This window comes from Gymnogyps californianus, chromosome 1, assembly GCF_018139145.2.
Source record: "Gymnogyps californianus isolate 813 chromosome 1, ASM1813914v2, whole genome shotgun sequence".
Lineage (NCBI taxonomy): Eukaryota > Metazoa > Chordata > Aves > Accipitriformes > Cathartidae > Gymnogyps > Gymnogyps californianus.
This window is the reverse complement of record NC_059471.1, coordinates 160,634,239-160,651,032: the sequence shown is the minus strand read 5'-3', so window position 1 is coordinate 160,651,032 and position 16,794 is coordinate 160,634,239. Positions and strand designations below refer to the sequence as shown.

Below are 16,794 nucleotides of genomic sequence, written 5' to 3'. Positions count from 1 at the left end.
TCCTAGCTTATTTGTGACCTTGGTTGTAGAGGCTAGTAGTGAAGAGTGGATAGAGAACATGGGAGCCAGATATGGGAAGGCTGTGGAAAATAGTTTTGTGTCTGTGTGAAGGAGTTTAGGGTAGTGAGTAGGTGAGCTGGACAAGCAGGATAAAGAAGAGTCTGAAGCTATTATTAAGTTTCTCTTACTGTGTTCAGTAACTGTTGCAGTCACATCTGTAGGGTGAGGATGCATATTTGCTGCTTATAGCCTTAGCATCACTCTGAATTACAGACACCGTGGAGAACAGTGGGAGAAAGGCAGAAAGCCTGTCTGCTGACCAGGAAGCTCGTTGTCTTCTTACAGCTCCTCTACTTTGTCCAGCTGTGCAGTGCTGCAGGTGCTCAGCATGGGTGTTTACAACCCGGAAGAGACCCAGCTCAACCAGAATTGAAATTTCAAAAGAAGGGGGAGGAAACAAACAGGACTTTAACTGTTTTTAAGAGATACATAGTCCTTCTTTTTCCTGTTTTCTTGTTTAATTAGACAAAAACATTCTTTCCTCCTTGGAGTCCCTCCTTCTTACCTTTCCTTTGGTCCTCATGGTTCGGCTGCACAGAATCCCTGTTATACTTGTGCCCTGCTTTACTTAGCTTGATACATCACCAGCTGATTTTTTTTATCCTTCTAATTTCTGCATTATCTATTCCCAAGGCTGCAAGACATTTCTTCGTAGAGAGATTAATAGATGAAAGAAAACAAAAGTGGAATTTTTAGTCAAATTGTCTTGGAAGAAAGAACCTTAAGAAGCTGACTGACATTCTGAAATTTTACTGGAAATTTGTTTGTGTAAAGTTGTCATATTAAAGATGCTTTAATGGTTTTGTTTTGTCTTGCCAGACATATTCTACTGTGGAGTGAAATGCAGAAAGATCGGGTTTTATTGTGGGAGTTAACAGGAGTTTCAAAGCTGATCATACTGTGATAAGATCTGTTCAGTCTTAACAATGGAATGGTCACTGCTGTTCGTAATAAAGCATTAAATATACTGGAATGGGGCTGTCAGAACAGTTTCTTCTAGAGATTTGTTCATTTTAGAGACTTAAAACTTAAGAAAGGACATCTTTCTGAAAGCTGATCTGATAAATGACGCCATTTGGACCAGGGTTATTTCTGATATAACTAGAGTGACTTAAAGGGCTGGATTTAGTCTTTTATGCCAATTGACTCCCCTGGGTAAGCTTCATTTCTTTACCCGCTGTACGTCTTGGACCGATCTGACCTGATAGCAAAAGACACATGATGTTGTTGAAAATGAAATACTGCCTTGGGGCAGAAGGATAAACTGTGTGGCCTCCTGAGGTCCTCCCAGCAATACTTTCTGTAATTCTATTAGATTAAGTGGGGAAAGAAGTAGCGTGGAAAGCACAAAACAGGCTAAGTCATAAACTAGCAATTAAACTGGGAGCTAGGCTGGGCTACAGCAGAAAACGTACAATCTATCCCAATTAAGAGCTGTATCTCAAGAGAAACCAGGAGCTTGACGCAGGTGCTGACAGCAGGGAAAAGACTGCGTTTCTGTTCTGTAGGCAGCAACTGCTTTCTACTGGTGCTTACACAGATCCGTGGGGGTCCATACCCCACTCAAGACCGTGCTCTGCTTTTAATAATTACTCTATCTATGATGTTCAGGTGGCAACTGCTTGCAGTTGTTGTCTCATCTGCCTGTATAAAGCCAGCAGTGTGATAGCAGATTATCTGCTAGTAGCAGGAAGACATTCCTATTCTTGACACCTGCATGATGGGACCCCTCTCTCCCGTGCATTCTTAGTCCTTCTTTTGCTATCTCATATCCACTTCTTGGTGGAGAATATCCACCTCTGCTTTTTCTTAGCAAGTATTTTTTCCATCTTGCAGATGGTACTCCGTGGAAGCTGAGGCTTAAGGACTTCTAGGACCTTCTGCAGCAGAGGTGGAGTCTGAGCAGGAGCTCTTCAAGGGCCATGTTGGCCCCCACAACATCTCTCTTAGCCTAAGGGCACATCATCTCTCTGCTTCTCGCATCCTATTTCCTCCTCCTGCTGTTATCTTGCCTTGAGAACGATGTCTTCTGTGCCAGTTGCCCTTGGCTCTGTTGACCCGGAACAACAATGCTTGGGGGAGGGAGAAAGAAGAGAGCTACTCAATCTCCAGTCTTCGGCTGTTGTGACTCCCTGTTGAACTCACCTGAGAGATGGGGATGTTGCTCAGTCTAGAGTGTAATTTCCTGGCAGGAGGCCCCCAGCTGAGTCCTGGCAGCCTCATCTTGGCTCTTCAGAGCTTGCCGCAGTGTAACCTTCACAGACACTGGCTGTTCTCGTTCTGACTTGGAGTTTCGGTTGTTTTTTTTTTTACTCCTTGGGGTCTTTCTCTCATTCTTCGGTCACAGCTTCACATATTTCCTCCCCTAGAGCTGTTTGTCAAGAGCAGCCTGGAATTGCTTTCTTTCCTGGTCTCTGAGATCAAATCAAAATCTGGCAATGTTTAAAAGGGAAATGTGACAGACCCTACATATCAAGCTGGGGTCAGGGATGGGGTCAGTTTGATGAGTTTCCCTCCAGCCGGTTATGCATCAATTGGAGAAATGTGGAGCCTGTAATCTTTTTGCACAAGTACTGGAAAAATACACAATATGAGGACTTTGAGTTAGGGACTGTGAGCAGAGTAGGTATATAGGCAGAACTGATCAGCCGCTGTGTCCCAAACAGGGGAAATGCAGGAGCAGTAGGGGAATAAGAATATGTAGGAAAGAGCGGGGTTTATATCCCTTCTTGAAGAGCCCAAACGATTTGCTGAGGCAGAGTGGGAGGGTGGGAATTACGGGTGGGAAGACGTAAGGCTTTTCCTGGCTTGTAGAATGATGTATGGAAATAAAGTGGGAGGAAAAGTAATTTTTGCATGAGCCATTGAGGGAAAATGAGGATACAGAGTAGAGCTGGATGACACTGCAGGTGGGAGGGCAGGTGGTAAGAGTAAATAACTAACTGAACAGACATTTTCAGGGCCAAGATCTTGGGGCCAAGGTCAGTTTGGGGAATTCAGAGCCATGATGAGTAAGGTCAATGGTAGCCATCAGTTTAGGTTCAAGATGTAGGGCCTGCATTAGAACAAGGCAGGATGAGTTAAAGTCTGCATGACAGGGTTGATGCTGGGATTTGATAGGGCAATAGTGAGAATCCAGAATGATAAGCCCAGGAGCAGTGTGGGGAGATAAGAACAGCAAGCTGTGATGCTGTGAGGAGCAGTGGCTGGAACCAGCATATTCAGGTGAGACCAGAAAAAATAGAGTAGGTAAGCTAAGGACACTATCAGACTGTCAGGGTGGAAGAGTGTGAAGAGGTGTTGGAAATTCAGATTGAGTACAGTTCTTCCGAGGGGATTTCTGAGTGGAGGGAAATAGACGCCTACAGTTGTTACCCACACGTCTTTGTATCATTTAAAACACAAATTAGTTCCAGCACTATCTCTGTTTTCTTTTGCTGGAAAGTGGGGTGATCTATTTGCTTAAACCTTTTTTTCTTTTTTTGGGGGGGAGGGAACAACACATAAACTTATGCCTAATTGTGCTGCGGCATCCTGAATACATTATGTTCATCTGCTCACCCGACCAAGCAGAAGTGCCCACTACAACTTGAGCACTGACATCTCACAACAAAAACTTCGTGATCAGTTCATACAGTGGAGGGCCTCCCCAGAATATCAATATTTAACCTCAAAAAGTAGAAAAATGCAATGTGTGTGAGGTTAATGTAAAGCAGATAGAAATCCCTCTGTTCATGAATAAAATTACCTACAATAAAACATGCCTTCAGCTCTGCATGGGAGGAATCTCTTTTCTGTGTTGGTTTCCTTTCTGTGCTTTTGCTAGTTTATTTTGATTCCGTGAAGCGTCACTTTCTCTTAGTCTACCAGTTGTGCATGGCCATTGTGTGCTATTTCTAGGACTTTGGTTTTGTGATGTTGGGAGGCTTCAGTCTGGGGACTGTGAAACTGGAAGTTTTGGAATTCAGGTTGCAGTTGAAGCATCAGGCGTAAAATCAGCTTGTAAGGACAGCAGAACAGAGTGTCTAGGAAAGACGTCTTACAGGGTTAAGATAATGCTTTTCAGTGCTGTTGTCAGCAGAGAGAGATCAGGCTGCAATGAATGTGAAAATGTTAGATGGGGAAGGAACGCTGGTGGGTTTGGAAATGGGTAACAAGTGTGGGTTTCTTGTAACTGAGGTAAATGCCAAGGAAAGGATGCTGCAAGTCTCTGAATGCAGATGTCTGGGGAGGTAGTGGAGGAGGTAATGGAGCATTCTTGGACAATGTCATGAAGCTGGGTAAGGGCAGGAAGACAATTCTGGTATGAGCACAAGCAGAGTAATGCAGACCCTGTCCTCTAGTTTCTGCATCTATTGAGACCTGGGGATATTTCCCTTAAGTGGACTAAGTCATTGCTCTTGATGGCCCTCCCAGCTAAGACTGCCAGTAGGGTGGCTTTCCCTCTTCACCGAGACAGAAGTGATGACTGAATGCCATCTCTGTCCACAACCATTTTGATATCTGATTCTGATATCTGATTCCTCTACACTGTCCATGCCTCTTGCCTTTTTCCTCCTAACTGTCTCTGCACATGGAGGTCTTGTAACTATACGTCCCCACAATTCTGCTACACCTCCCATGATAACAGCCCTCCTCATTACCTTAAAACTGCTTAGATCCCCCCATGTACTTTTCTTTCTGGGGTTATAAGCTGCTGTCAGGAAAAAAACACTGGTCTTTCTATCCACTACCACCCTCTCCTACCCCTCTCCTCTCCATCTGGTACTAGGGTAGAGCTTGTGCCTTGTTCAGCTGGCTAGTCCTGGCACAAAACTGGACTGGTATAGGAGTGAGAGCTGTGCCCATGTTGGATGTGTGTCTCTGCGCGGGTGAGGGGCATCCGAGGCAGGCACCCTTTCCTCCTTTTATCAGATTGCGCTCATTTATTATACCATCTGTTTTCCCAGTGCCGGAGATGATGCTGGGGATATGTGACTTGGGGCACTCAGGCAGAAACTGGCCTGCACAAGGCCAGCCATGTGTTTGCCTCCTAGCAATGCAGCGGTCAGCAGCAAATTCTTTGCCGCCGCCTCCTCTCAGTATGGGAGAGAGCAAGCGTGGGCCTGGGTGTGTAGGAGACACAAAGAGATGAAATATGTGAAGCGGGGGAAGAAGGGGGGAGAGATGGGCTGGGGTACATGTGTATCAGCTGAAGAGAACTGTGGGAAGGAGGGACAGACAGACAGATGGGCAGAGTGGGGGAGAAGGAAAGAGGAATGGATTGTAGAGAGGGAAAGACAAACAGAAGAATTGGGCAGGGGGAGACAAAGAAATGGACTGGCTGGGGGACAGCAAGAGAAAGGCTGTGAAGGAAGGAAAGGCAGATTTGGCAGGTGTGTGGTGTGGAGATAGATGGATTGTCTGTGGGAGAGAGATGTGTGTCAGCTAGGTACTACAGTAATAGATAAGTGGATAACTACAGAGATGGAGATAAAGAATGTGTGTGTGGGGGGGTGTCTATATAGGCCTGTGTAAGGGGGAGCTGAATGAATGACAGTGAAGAAGAAGAAGAGTCATAAGGAAAGAGGAGAGAGAGAAAGCAGAGGAACAAAAGAGCAATGCTAGAGATGAACTGTGGGGAAAAGAGAGGCATGGGAGGGCGAGGCAGCCCTCGGAGTGCAAACAAGAACTGGGATCAGGCAGAGGGGAGGAAGGGGTTTCATATGAGAAGGGAGACTAACAGCACTCGTGTTTGGGGCTGAGGTTTTCTTATGGAGACCTGAGAGAGGAGGCAGGGCAGAGATCAGAGCACAATTCCCCAGTACTAAACAGAAGCATTTTTATATATGCAGGGCTCACTGCCAGTGCACAGAGAGACCCAGTGGACCAGGGAGTGTAAATGCCACTGTGCTAGTGCAGACTGTTTCCTGCCTGCTGAACTGCAATGTGTACCTGAGCAATTGCAACCTGTGGACTGCCTGTTTCCAGTGTACCTGCTTGACTACTAGGAGCTGTTTAAGATGGCAGCTCAGGCATTTATTTATCCTTTTCTTCCCCCTCTTCTTGCCCTTTTCCTCACAGTGGACTCTCAATGGAAAAGGAGACGTGGAAAAGCAGTGCCCAAATTCACAGGCACATTCTTAATTCTTCCGCCTCGTGTCGTAGACACCACCTTGCTTTGCTGCCTGACTTGACCTCCCCCTCTTCCCTTTGACCATTTCTTTTCTCTTCTGTTCTTTCCTCTGCCTTTTTTCATCTCCTCCTTTCTCTCTTCCTTCAACTTTCTATCATTTTAAATTTCTACTCTTCCCTGTAACTCCATCCCCCTTTCTCTGTTGTGTTCTAGACTCCTAGTTTACATGCCTTCCCTTGTTGTTGCAGCTTATTCCTTCCAGTTGCCCTGTTTCTTTTCTTCTGCTCCTTTTTATCTCTCCCCGATTCCTCCGTCTCCATCTGTCTGTGCCTGTCTGCCTGCTTTCTCTCACTCACTGTCTGTCTCTCTTGAACTGGGTTGTGAATTCTGTTAGCATCAGAGTGGGACAAACTGTAAAACCGAGGTTCCCGGAGGGCCAGGTTGTGATCATTTTATTTTTACAATGTCCTTGGATGTGTAAAGGTGTTTGTTTGAGGGGGAGGAGCAGTGCATGTGCTCCATGTGGGAGAAGAGAGAGGAGTGCAGGCCAGAACGAATGAAGCTTGTAACTAATATAGGTCAGTTGCAGAGAAGAGTCCCAATGGTCTGTGAAACAGAGGAGTGCTTTGTCGCTTCAGACTGGCTACTGGAAAGATGGCAACTGAATAGCTTTATCTAACAGACAAGCAACCTGGAAAAGTGTCCTGTCAAAGAATGCAGTAGTGTTGAGCATGGCAGGAGGACCAGCTCTGCACAGGGGACTGCTCGTCTCCCAGCCACCCCCTTAACCCAGGGAATAACCAGCCTGAGAGATTCCCTTTTCCTGCTCTGAGCTGTCTTCTCCTGTGCATGTTCCTGTGTCCCTGATATGGAGGGGGGAACATGGCTGAGATAGATACACTTCCCCAGGCCCCCTGCCAGACTTGCTCACTGTGTCAAAGCAGACAGAGCAAACAAATTAGAGAAGCACAGAGGAGAACCATACCCCCACACCCTTGGAGGACAGGCTGGAGGGTTTGGCCAGCCTCTGCTGGGGTCAGTGCTGCCAAGGAGACACACATAGCCAGCAGAGAGGCATCATCAAGGTCCTGAGCTTGGTCTGGTGGAGCTGCATGAGCCAAGTGCACTGCTGAGAATTGCGTTGCTCTGCAGTAGGCTCCTCCCTTCCCATGATTTGCCACTGTATGAGTAAACTCTGCTTTCAGACCGTTCCCAGAAGTTTTCACAAGTGGTCAGTAGCTGCAGTGAATGACTGAAAGTGGCAAATCCCGATGAGCCCAGCATTTGGCCTTGGGACTTCTGATTTCCTTTCTGTTAAGAATTTTGTTGTTATACGAGGTCAAAGTTAATCTGCTAAGATGACATTGAGACATCAAAACAGATTTCCAGATTTTCAGAGGTATTTGGAGCCTCTACATCTCTGCAAAATCAATGTGAGATGCTGACTGCTCAGCACAACTGAAAATCAGGACAGTTCTTCGATGTCTAAACATGGAGTGAGAAGCCTAAATAGACGTATGTGTTTTGCTTTCTTTTTGAAATAGGCCTCTATTCCCAAGGCAGAGAATATCACGTCTCTGCAATTTCTATCCATGGTTTACTCTTCTGTGCATCACCATAATGCTCCAGTCTAGCATCTGACTGGCTTAATCTGATGTGTTTAACCTACTGCCTCAATAGGAATTCACATTGGGGATCCTAAACCATTACAATGGTAATGTAAAACCAAATCCTAGGAATTAATATAATAGCTCTGTGGACACCATGCACCAGCTGGCTTCCTCTGAAACAGTGTCTAAAGTACATGTACATCTCATGGGATGCCTCCCTGACTATGTGGGACTAGAGAAAGAAACCCTTCTCACATTAAAACCGGTAGCCTGTTACTGACATCAGTGGAGCCTGGTGATTTTGAATTTTCTAAGATTGCCCACTCACTGAACTCCTGAATAGGTGTTGGGATACATGCTTCTCTTGATTTGTCCCTCTGAAAAGTCAGAGGGACTAAACCTATCCCAGAGACTAACCATTTCTCTTGTTTTTCTTAGGATGTTCCTTCAAGAGTCTCTTTTAACCCTGATTTATTACTAAGGATCAGAGAAATTAAAAGTTCAATATTCCTCCCCTGATACCCTAAACTATCTGACAGAAGAAGAGCTAGGGATGTCCTAAAGAAGACAAAAGTGTGTATAGCTGGCTTGCAGAAGGGTTACCTGCGTCAGTACCACCAGACCTAGGAGGGCAAGTCTGGCCCATACAGGAAGCCCCAGTGATACCTCTGTGGCTGCTGAGGACCAGATGGCAAAAGCTCATGTTTGGGCTGGATTGTGGCTTTAAATGATGATACTGAATAGATGAGGCTGCACAGGATCCTCTTCTCTGTCCCCATCTGTGCCCTTTACACTGGAAGAAAGCCTGATATCATGGAATATCGATCAGTGTCAATGTGAACCATCCTCACTGTAGGCCTCACCTTTCCCTCAGCATTTATCATTGTGCTGATGCTTCCAAGAAGATTCTGAAAACCTTCAGTTCAGAAAAAACCAAGGCCTTTCTCTTTCTTGCCTTATTCTTTGCAGTTCTCTGATTACTGCTATGTTTACATGAAAACAGGCTTTTTTCTTCTTTAAGAACCAAACCACAGCCAATGCACATTTCCTCACAGGAGTGTCATAAACCTGTTTGTCAAGAAATGATGACTTTTTAAACTTGTGGATTCTGAAGTTGACCAGGAGAGACCATCCCTTCCATGAGAGGCAGATCAGGAGTGAGAGTCTATTCTAGTTACAGTCAGTGGATGGATGGACAAAGGCTTTATTGGGAGCAAGACAGTTCTTTGTGCCCACATTTCATGCACAATGGGCAGCGAGACCCATTGCTTCTCTGATCCATTCTGGAGTCCCTTTCCCTGTGCCTTGACCTTAGAGCAGATTCTGATTACAAAACCTGTGCCGTAACCTTTTCATCAACTTTTTGTTTCCTGGAATATGCTTCCAGGGTTGGATGTATGTGGATGTTGGTGGGAACTATCTGTGCCTGGTTTTGGATATGAATGGGAAGAAAAAAGATTTCCATGAAGGATCTGGGGATACAGCAAAGGAGAAGGAATGGCTATATGTGTGTGAATAAGTGGGTCTCAAATTGGATTTCTATGGTGTATGGTTTATGCAGGGATAAGGGTGTGTAGAGGCACATATTTATTTATACACAAGATGGTCCAGCATGAAGGTAGCCTGGGATTATAGATCAAATGTAGAGAAATGTGTGCTCTGGAGTGGAAAAGTATGAGGGACAGCATCTGAGTGGGGGGATAGAGTCTTTAGTTTAATATAGTTATGCAAATACATGGGGATAGACATGCTGGTGGGAGGGGGAATGTTCTCACAACTTATTTGCTCTGCTAGTCTTATTCTGTAAGTGTGTATGTATACGTATGCATATATCTTCACTGAGGGTACTTTACCAAATACTGGAATTCCAGCTAGAGTGACTTGTTAGCAGCCTGCCCTCTGTTAGAGCTAATGGGCTGTAGTCATTGATTTTTTTTTTTTTTCTATTCCTATTGATTAGGAGGCTGCTGTACATACAAACCTCAGCACAGCATGGAAAGAAAAAGGGAGGCAAAACAGTTCACATCCCAGCGATTCATCATGGCGGAAAATTCATCCTGGGAATCCCAGTCTTCTCCCACTATCTCTTTCAATTAAAGAAGGGAGCCTTTCCCTTTTTGAAGAAATCAAACCACAGGGCTCATGAGATGACACTTTTTTTTTCCAACCATCTTCAAGTAGAAAATATTTCAAAGGTTACCATTCAATGGTAGAAAAGGTTGCAAGAGAAAAAGGAGTCTTGCATGGAAAGCACAGGAGTTCTAGCTTCAAGACTCAATCTGAAACAGATTTCTTGGGTATCCATGGGTACCCAACTCATTTATAACAGCCCTCAGATCCCACTGAAATAGGTGCAAATACTTTCACTTTGGTGGGCTTTGCGATTATGTTCTGAATTTTTCAGTGCCTCAGTGCCTCCGCAAACTAATGAACATGTTACTTTGTAAGAGTGTTATGAGGCTAAATGAATTGTTTGCACAACATTTAGCTTGGAAGAGGATATAGGTCAGAAACTGAGGGAGTTATGTATTGCAGCCTTATAACCTCCTACTTGGTCCCTGACAGAGTTCCACTCCTGTCTAACACAGGAGTTTTTTATGCACTCTCAGGGCAGCACCAGCACCACTTTTGCATGGAAACCTATTCATTTTAATTGTTAGACCTCTGTGCCCTGTATCTCCCTTCTTTCTTCCTTTCTGGTCACAGTGTTACAGTAGAGATGACTGTCCTGTAGTATTTGAATATTTGATGTTTAAACTGTCTTTTATGTTGATCCTCAAGTTATATGAACCTGAAGATAAGAAGAGAGGACCACTGAGGCTTTTTCCATCTCCGCTATTTATCTCCCTGTCTCTATCTCATCTCCATCTCTATCTCTATCTCCTCCACCTGCGATTCTCTGGCAAAAACACAAATCTTCTTTTCTTAGTTTGCTAGTCTGTTAAATTGGTCTAAGAAAACCACAAGCCTGCAGATATGATGTGAATAATGTTTCCTAAGTGCTTTGGGAGCCTCAGCTTTGGATGCCAGTGATGACTGCTCTGATCACCCCCTCTGCTTGTCTAATCATACAGATATGTGACTTTTTTTCAACTTTCTCCAGTGAAATCTCTTAAATTTTAATTCTCTTTCTGCATCATATCTCACTTCTATCTTCTCTGCCCCATTGGCTTCCAGTTCTATAATCATCACCCTAACCCCAATTTATTTTTCCTAACAACTCCTCTGCTGGTGCATCTGTCTATTAACACCTCCGGTCTACCTGCAAATACAGCTGCATCAACTCCATCTCTTTTACATCTGATTACAGCAGCTCCTTCTGAGCTGGCCTCCCCAGGATGAAGATTTCTAGACACCAGTTTTCATATACTATAGCTGTATGATTTTCTCCTATGTGCCAAAAAGCTCCACTGCAGCACTCAATCCAGAAACACTCTATTCAGTTCCGTTACCATCCCATGGAGTTGCTTCCGACTTCGTGCCCTTCATCTCCCTTCCTGCATCTTTCTTGTGCCCCTTTTTTTCCTACAGCACTGCCCCTTCTCTCCACAAATAGCAGCACTCTTGGTTTGCCATTGGAAGCAGACTTCCTGCGGCTCCCTGTCTCATCAGCTTCTCATTTCAAGTAATTTAAAATGTAATTTAAAATCTCTCTATTTCCTCCAGACTATTAATTTCTCTCTCCTTACTCTTCTATAGATGTCATTCTGTGTTGTGCTATTCAGTAAGATGCAACTGTTGTAAAAATCTGCCACAGTGTTTTTATTCTGTATTCTTGTTTTGTACTATCATTTTTAATGATTCTTTGTAGGAAAGATGAAATCTCAGCGCAGCATCAAGCCACAGCACAAGCAGTCACACAGGACTTTCTGGCATTTGCATTGCCTTTGTTCCATTCTTCTCCTGTGGCATTTAGAACTGTAGAGGGATTATTGTGAATGGCCTAAGAGTATATAAGTAGGGTAGCAGGAAGAGAATTATTTCTGGAAATTGGGAAGTGTGAGGCAGGAAACCATGTTTAGTGCTGATCCTGAGATGTGCTGAGCCCTCATAGGTCTCACTCCTCTTAGCCAGAGATTAAAGAACGCACCGCCCTGCAAACCTGGCCTTCTTACACTGGCAGTTTCTTTGGGGAGAATGTGCCCCTGTCCTGTTACTGTAGTCACTTGAAACCAAACTTGTCAAAGCTGTAGAAATATGTAATAAAGGCAACAGTTCTGGATGGATTTGAGGGTCTCTGTTTTGGCCCAGCTGCTGCATCGTCCTCTGCATCTGACTGGATTCATTAAATGTAAAGATATGTAATCCTGACATTTCAGCAATATTTTTCTTGTTATAGATGAAATCTGTAATTTCTCACAGTGTTGGGGTCCCCTGCAAGCCCAAATCCACCACCTTTGCGGTGACTGCTCACTCACCCTGCTAGTCTCACTGGACTTAGACACCAACAGAAGCAAGCTCCTCAACCCAGAGACAGCCCCTGTCTGTGCAGCCCAGCATACCCTGACCCAAAGCAGCACTACCATTTGTAACAGTAAAATAAACACTTAACCACATGGGCTACACAGGTGAGCCCTAAGTGAAAACACATAGCATCACCCCTTCTCTCCCTCTCCTCTTTGAATGACCCTGGTGTGTAAGGATGGGTGAGCTTTCAGAGAGCCTAAGCCCTTTTTGCTTCCACTCACTCCAGCCAGGTTGCTTGTGTGGCATTACTAGAAGAGCTGTGCTACACTTTTTTGAGAGTACGGAGTAACTGAGGAGCCCACCTTCCTTGGAGCTATGAGCTCCACTGATTTCCCGAGTGCCTTTTCCGTCCGCGCATGCGATGTTGGTGCCTGATGGATTTGAGTGCCAGAATAGCCAGCTGAAGTTTTTTCCTCTTCAGAATCTTTCAGGCTCCTGGCCCAACTTTTCTACCTTCCTTTGAAGAATGAGAAGACTTGAATACTGGGATGGTGTTGGAGGGGAATGACCACCAACACAAAAAGAAAATGGCTCAGAGTCCGAAGAATTACTTATTTCTCCCTTATGCCTTCCCTCTTCAAGGCCCCTTCCTTCTTTCAGTGGAAATGTCTCAGAAGGGAAGGAGAGGTCCTTGAGTGACCTTCTATAGCTGCCCCAGTTAAGAGCTTCTCAGAGCTTCCTCCTCACCACAGGCCATCCTTGTAAAGCCATAATGTCCCACCAGCTTAGGGGTGTTCTCTGCATCTCTCTGCCTCTCAAGTTCCTTTGAACCAAGAACAACACTTCAGAAAGCCTGTCCACAGCTACCATTCTCTGCGCTCTTGCAGCAGGCTGTACTCAGAGTGCTAAAGCTGCATCGGGGCCACCTCCCCCCTTGCCCATCCTCAGCTCTTTGGCAGCTCAGTGAGTGCAGAAAGAGACCCCAAGCTCCTGTGGCAGAGGGCAAGGCCAGGAGTCCCCCAGGTGAGGCTAGGGACTGTGTTTGTCCCCCAAAATGTGTTTAGTGGTCTCAACCTGCACTGTCTCCTACCACTCCTCCCTCCATCCCTTCTCCTGCCTCCCACAGGGCCTTTCCTGCCTGCTGGTGATGATCTCCATGGCTGATGCCAGACACCATGAGTGCTTGCTGGTAAACACCTCTACCTCAGTCTCAGCTGCGAGGGCAGCCTGGTCTGTGCCCTCCAAATGGGGGAAATGATCAGTGGTCTGTAGGGCAGCCAATGGCCCCTCTGCTGCTTGGTACAGAGCCCTTCATGTCCAACAGTCCTGGGGCAGATTGTCCTGAAAGGCCAGTCCCAGTCTGCGCCCAGAGAGGGAGAAGGGAGGAGAGATAAACGGAGTTAAGAAATTGCAACATGGCTGAAGCCCTCCGCCTCGTTCAACTTCCCAGCACCCCCTTCCCTCAGCCCCGTGCCCCCGCACAGAACAGCAGTGAACCTAAAGCAGCTCTTCTGGTCTCTTTTTCACCGAACAATGAATCCGATCAGAGAGAAACAAAATCGGTAGCATCAAGAATTAGATTATTTCTTTTCTTTATGATTGTTGCATTAATGAGCAGCTACATGTATAGAACCGGGAGGTGACTAATGTAATTAACCTGGTGTAATGATACTGCTGAGGAAGAGAGAGAGGATTATGACATACTTAGATGTCAGTATTGCACAATTTTGTATATGTTCCCGGTACTATCGGGTTGTGTCTGACACAGGAAACTTAAGCAGTGATAGATTTCAGTCTGCATCCATTCAGCTCATGCATCTTTCTGTGTAAAACGAGGATGTGAAAGGTGGATTGCTTTCCGGGGATTGGGGGGGGGGGGGATTCAGTTTTGGTGGTTCCTTTCCTTAACAAAATAATAGTAATAATAATAAATCACCCTTTCTCGTGAAGAATATTCCCAAAATGTCTGCTTCTTGGAGCAGGCATTGGGATTTCACAGAAAGCTATAAAGACAAAGTCAGAACGTGGGGATTCACACAACACTGGTCAGGGGGAGACAGAGGGACAGAAAATGAGCAACACCAAAACATATGCAACTTGCAGCGAACCCGAGAAGAGTGAAGAGCAAGCACTTAAAAATCATAACAACAGCAATAATAACAGTAATAAATGCTTATCTTTAAATTACCCTTCCACGTTACATTTCACCCGTCTCCTGGGGAGAGAAACGGCTGACTGAAGTTTTGTGCGGGTCTAACTGCGGTGTGCGGGTTGCACTTGCAGCTCTGGGCACGTACGGCGGGGATGCGAAGGAGGCTGAGCTGGGGGGGCGGAGGTGGGGGGGGGGGGGGAGAAAGGCAGAAGGCGAGAAAGAGGGAGAGCCCCAGCTACGCCTTCCTCCGGGCTCCGCGGCAGCCCTGGGGGAGCAACCCTTCCCGGGGCTGGCAGCGGCGGGCTAGGCGCAGGGAGGGGGGAGGCTGCCCCCTCCGCCCCTCCCTGCCTGCCTGCCTGCCTGCCTGCCCGCGCAGAGCGGAGGAGGGCGGCTGCCGCCCGCGGATGCTGGGGCGCGGGCGGCGCGGGCAGGGCGGGCGGCGCGGGCAGGGGAGCTGTCCTTCAGCACGGCGGGCCGCCGAGCGCTCCTCCCGCACCGCCGCCCGGGGAGCTGTCCTGCAGCACCGGGGGCCCGGGAGCGCTCCTCCCGCGCCGCCGCCCGGGGAGCTGTCCTGCAGCACCGGGAGCCCGGCAGCGCTTCTCCCGCGCCGCCGCCCGGGGAGCTGTCCTTCAGCACCGCCGGCCGCCGCCGCCGCCGCCGCCACCGCGGGGGAGCCGTCCAGCGCCGCGCCGCCGCCGCCGCCGCCTTGATGCAGTAGCGGGGCCCGGGAGTCGCCGGTGGGCCGCCGCGGGGCAAGGGGGTGCCGCAGCCGGGCTCCGCTCCGCGCCCCCCGCCCGGGAGGGGCGCCGCGCCTGTCCCCCCTCTTTCTCCCCCCTCCCTACCTCCTCCCCCCCCCCCCCCCCCCCCCCCCCCCCCCGCCCCAGGAGCCCCCCTCTCTCCTCGCCCACCTCCGCCGGGAGCGAGCGCCGCGGCTGTGCGGAAAAGCCATGGGAGGCAAGACCTCGGCACCTGTTCAGCTGAAATCAAGGGCTTACAGTATACTGGGCAGTCTGGCTTGGTGGTAGGAGCGAGCGAAAGGAAGGCGAAGCAAGCAAGAAAAAGTGAGAGAGGATTGGAGCGACTGCCGCTGCCGGGAAAAAAAAAAAAAATAAAAACCCGAGGAAGATAACTGGGAAGGAAAAGGATTTTCATGGCGCAGGCTGCAGAGCTAAGCAAGAAGACTGAAGGTTGCATCTCTGCTCTTACAGTCTCTAACTGTCTAGGTCCAGATAATGAGAGATTGTGTTGAGGATGCTGCTGCTGCTCCCCTGTTCACTGTGGAAGCCATCTCCAAATTAGCCATTACATATGGAAACTGGAGACCAGAATTTTAGAAAAAGGGATTAAGGCGTCTCGTTTTGGGGGGGGTTCTCTCTTTATTTGTTTGGTTTTTCTTGGTTCTTTTCTCTCTTTTTTTTCTTTTTCCTTTTTCCTTTTTTTATATTTCAACCAGAACGTTTCCGATTTAAAAGGCAAGCCTCTTCCCGTGTGGTCTTTCTAATTTACACTCTTTTCCGTGGGCTTTCTTACCTCCCTTTTTTGATATCTATCTCTCTATATATACCCATTATATTATTAGTCGGAATTATTATTCTTTTATTTTATTAAACACACACACCCCAAGAATCAGAAGGCGGTTGGGTATTTGTATAATGAAGAATTATGGGGCTCTTTGACAGAGGTGTTCAGATGCTTTTAACCACCGTTGGTGCTTTCGCTGCCTTCAGCCTGATGACCATAGCTGTGGGGACCGACTACTGGCTTTACTCCAGAGGGGTTTGCAAGACTAAAACTGTCAGTGAGAACGAAACCAGCAAAAAGAACGAGGAAGTCATGACCCATTCTGGATTATGGAGAACCTGCTGCCTGGAAGGTATTTGATTCTGGATCTCCACCCACCCCCCCCCTTTCCTCTCCCACCACCCCATGCTTCTCCCCCCCCCCCCCCCCAATAAATCCCTCCACATTCCACCATTTTCTCATTTCATTCCTTTCACCATGGATCGAGAGCGGTGGGCTCAGTTACTCAGGGCACAGAGGCAAGAAGACAGGCAAAACATTCTCTGCTCCGTTCCCTTCTCCCTTTCTCTTCCCCACCCCCAGGCTTCCCCCAAAATTCACTTCCCCTCTCCAACTGGAATAATGTGTGTGTTGTTACAAAAACACTGAGAGACCCTTTCAAAAAGCAACTCTGCAGTCTGCCTGTCTTCAGCTTGTTTGTATTGCCCGGGAAAGCAATGCCAAAATGCTGTATTATTGCTGTGCTCCGGCTGTAACCACAGAGTGAAATAATTGCTCTCTTTGCAAATGGCTTATTTGCAAAGACAAGACTGGGAGTGAGGGGTGATGTGGGGAAGGGGTGACTGCAAAGCACTTCGGATGCAATTATTAGTTCACTTTAGGAGGGAAAAAGAGAGAAGGGGAGCAACCCTGTTATGTCCAAAATGCCT

At 47.1% G+C, this 16,794-nt stretch overlaps 1 protein-coding gene across 1 annotated transcript in view; it reads left to right on the top strand.

The window, feature by feature from the left end:
- Positions 1-16,006: 16,006 nt before the first annotated feature.
- The window catches only part of CACNG2 (calcium voltage-gated channel auxiliary subunit gamma 2), a 51,469-nt gene continuing 50,681 nt past the window's right edge, over positions 16,007-16,794 (top strand). Inside the window, exon 1 of the mRNA XM_050913411.1 lies at positions 16,007-16,217. Within this exon, the coding sequence (XP_050769368.1) occupies positions 16,007-16,217 (211 nt within the window). The remainder of the gene's footprint in view (positions 16,218-16,794) is intronic.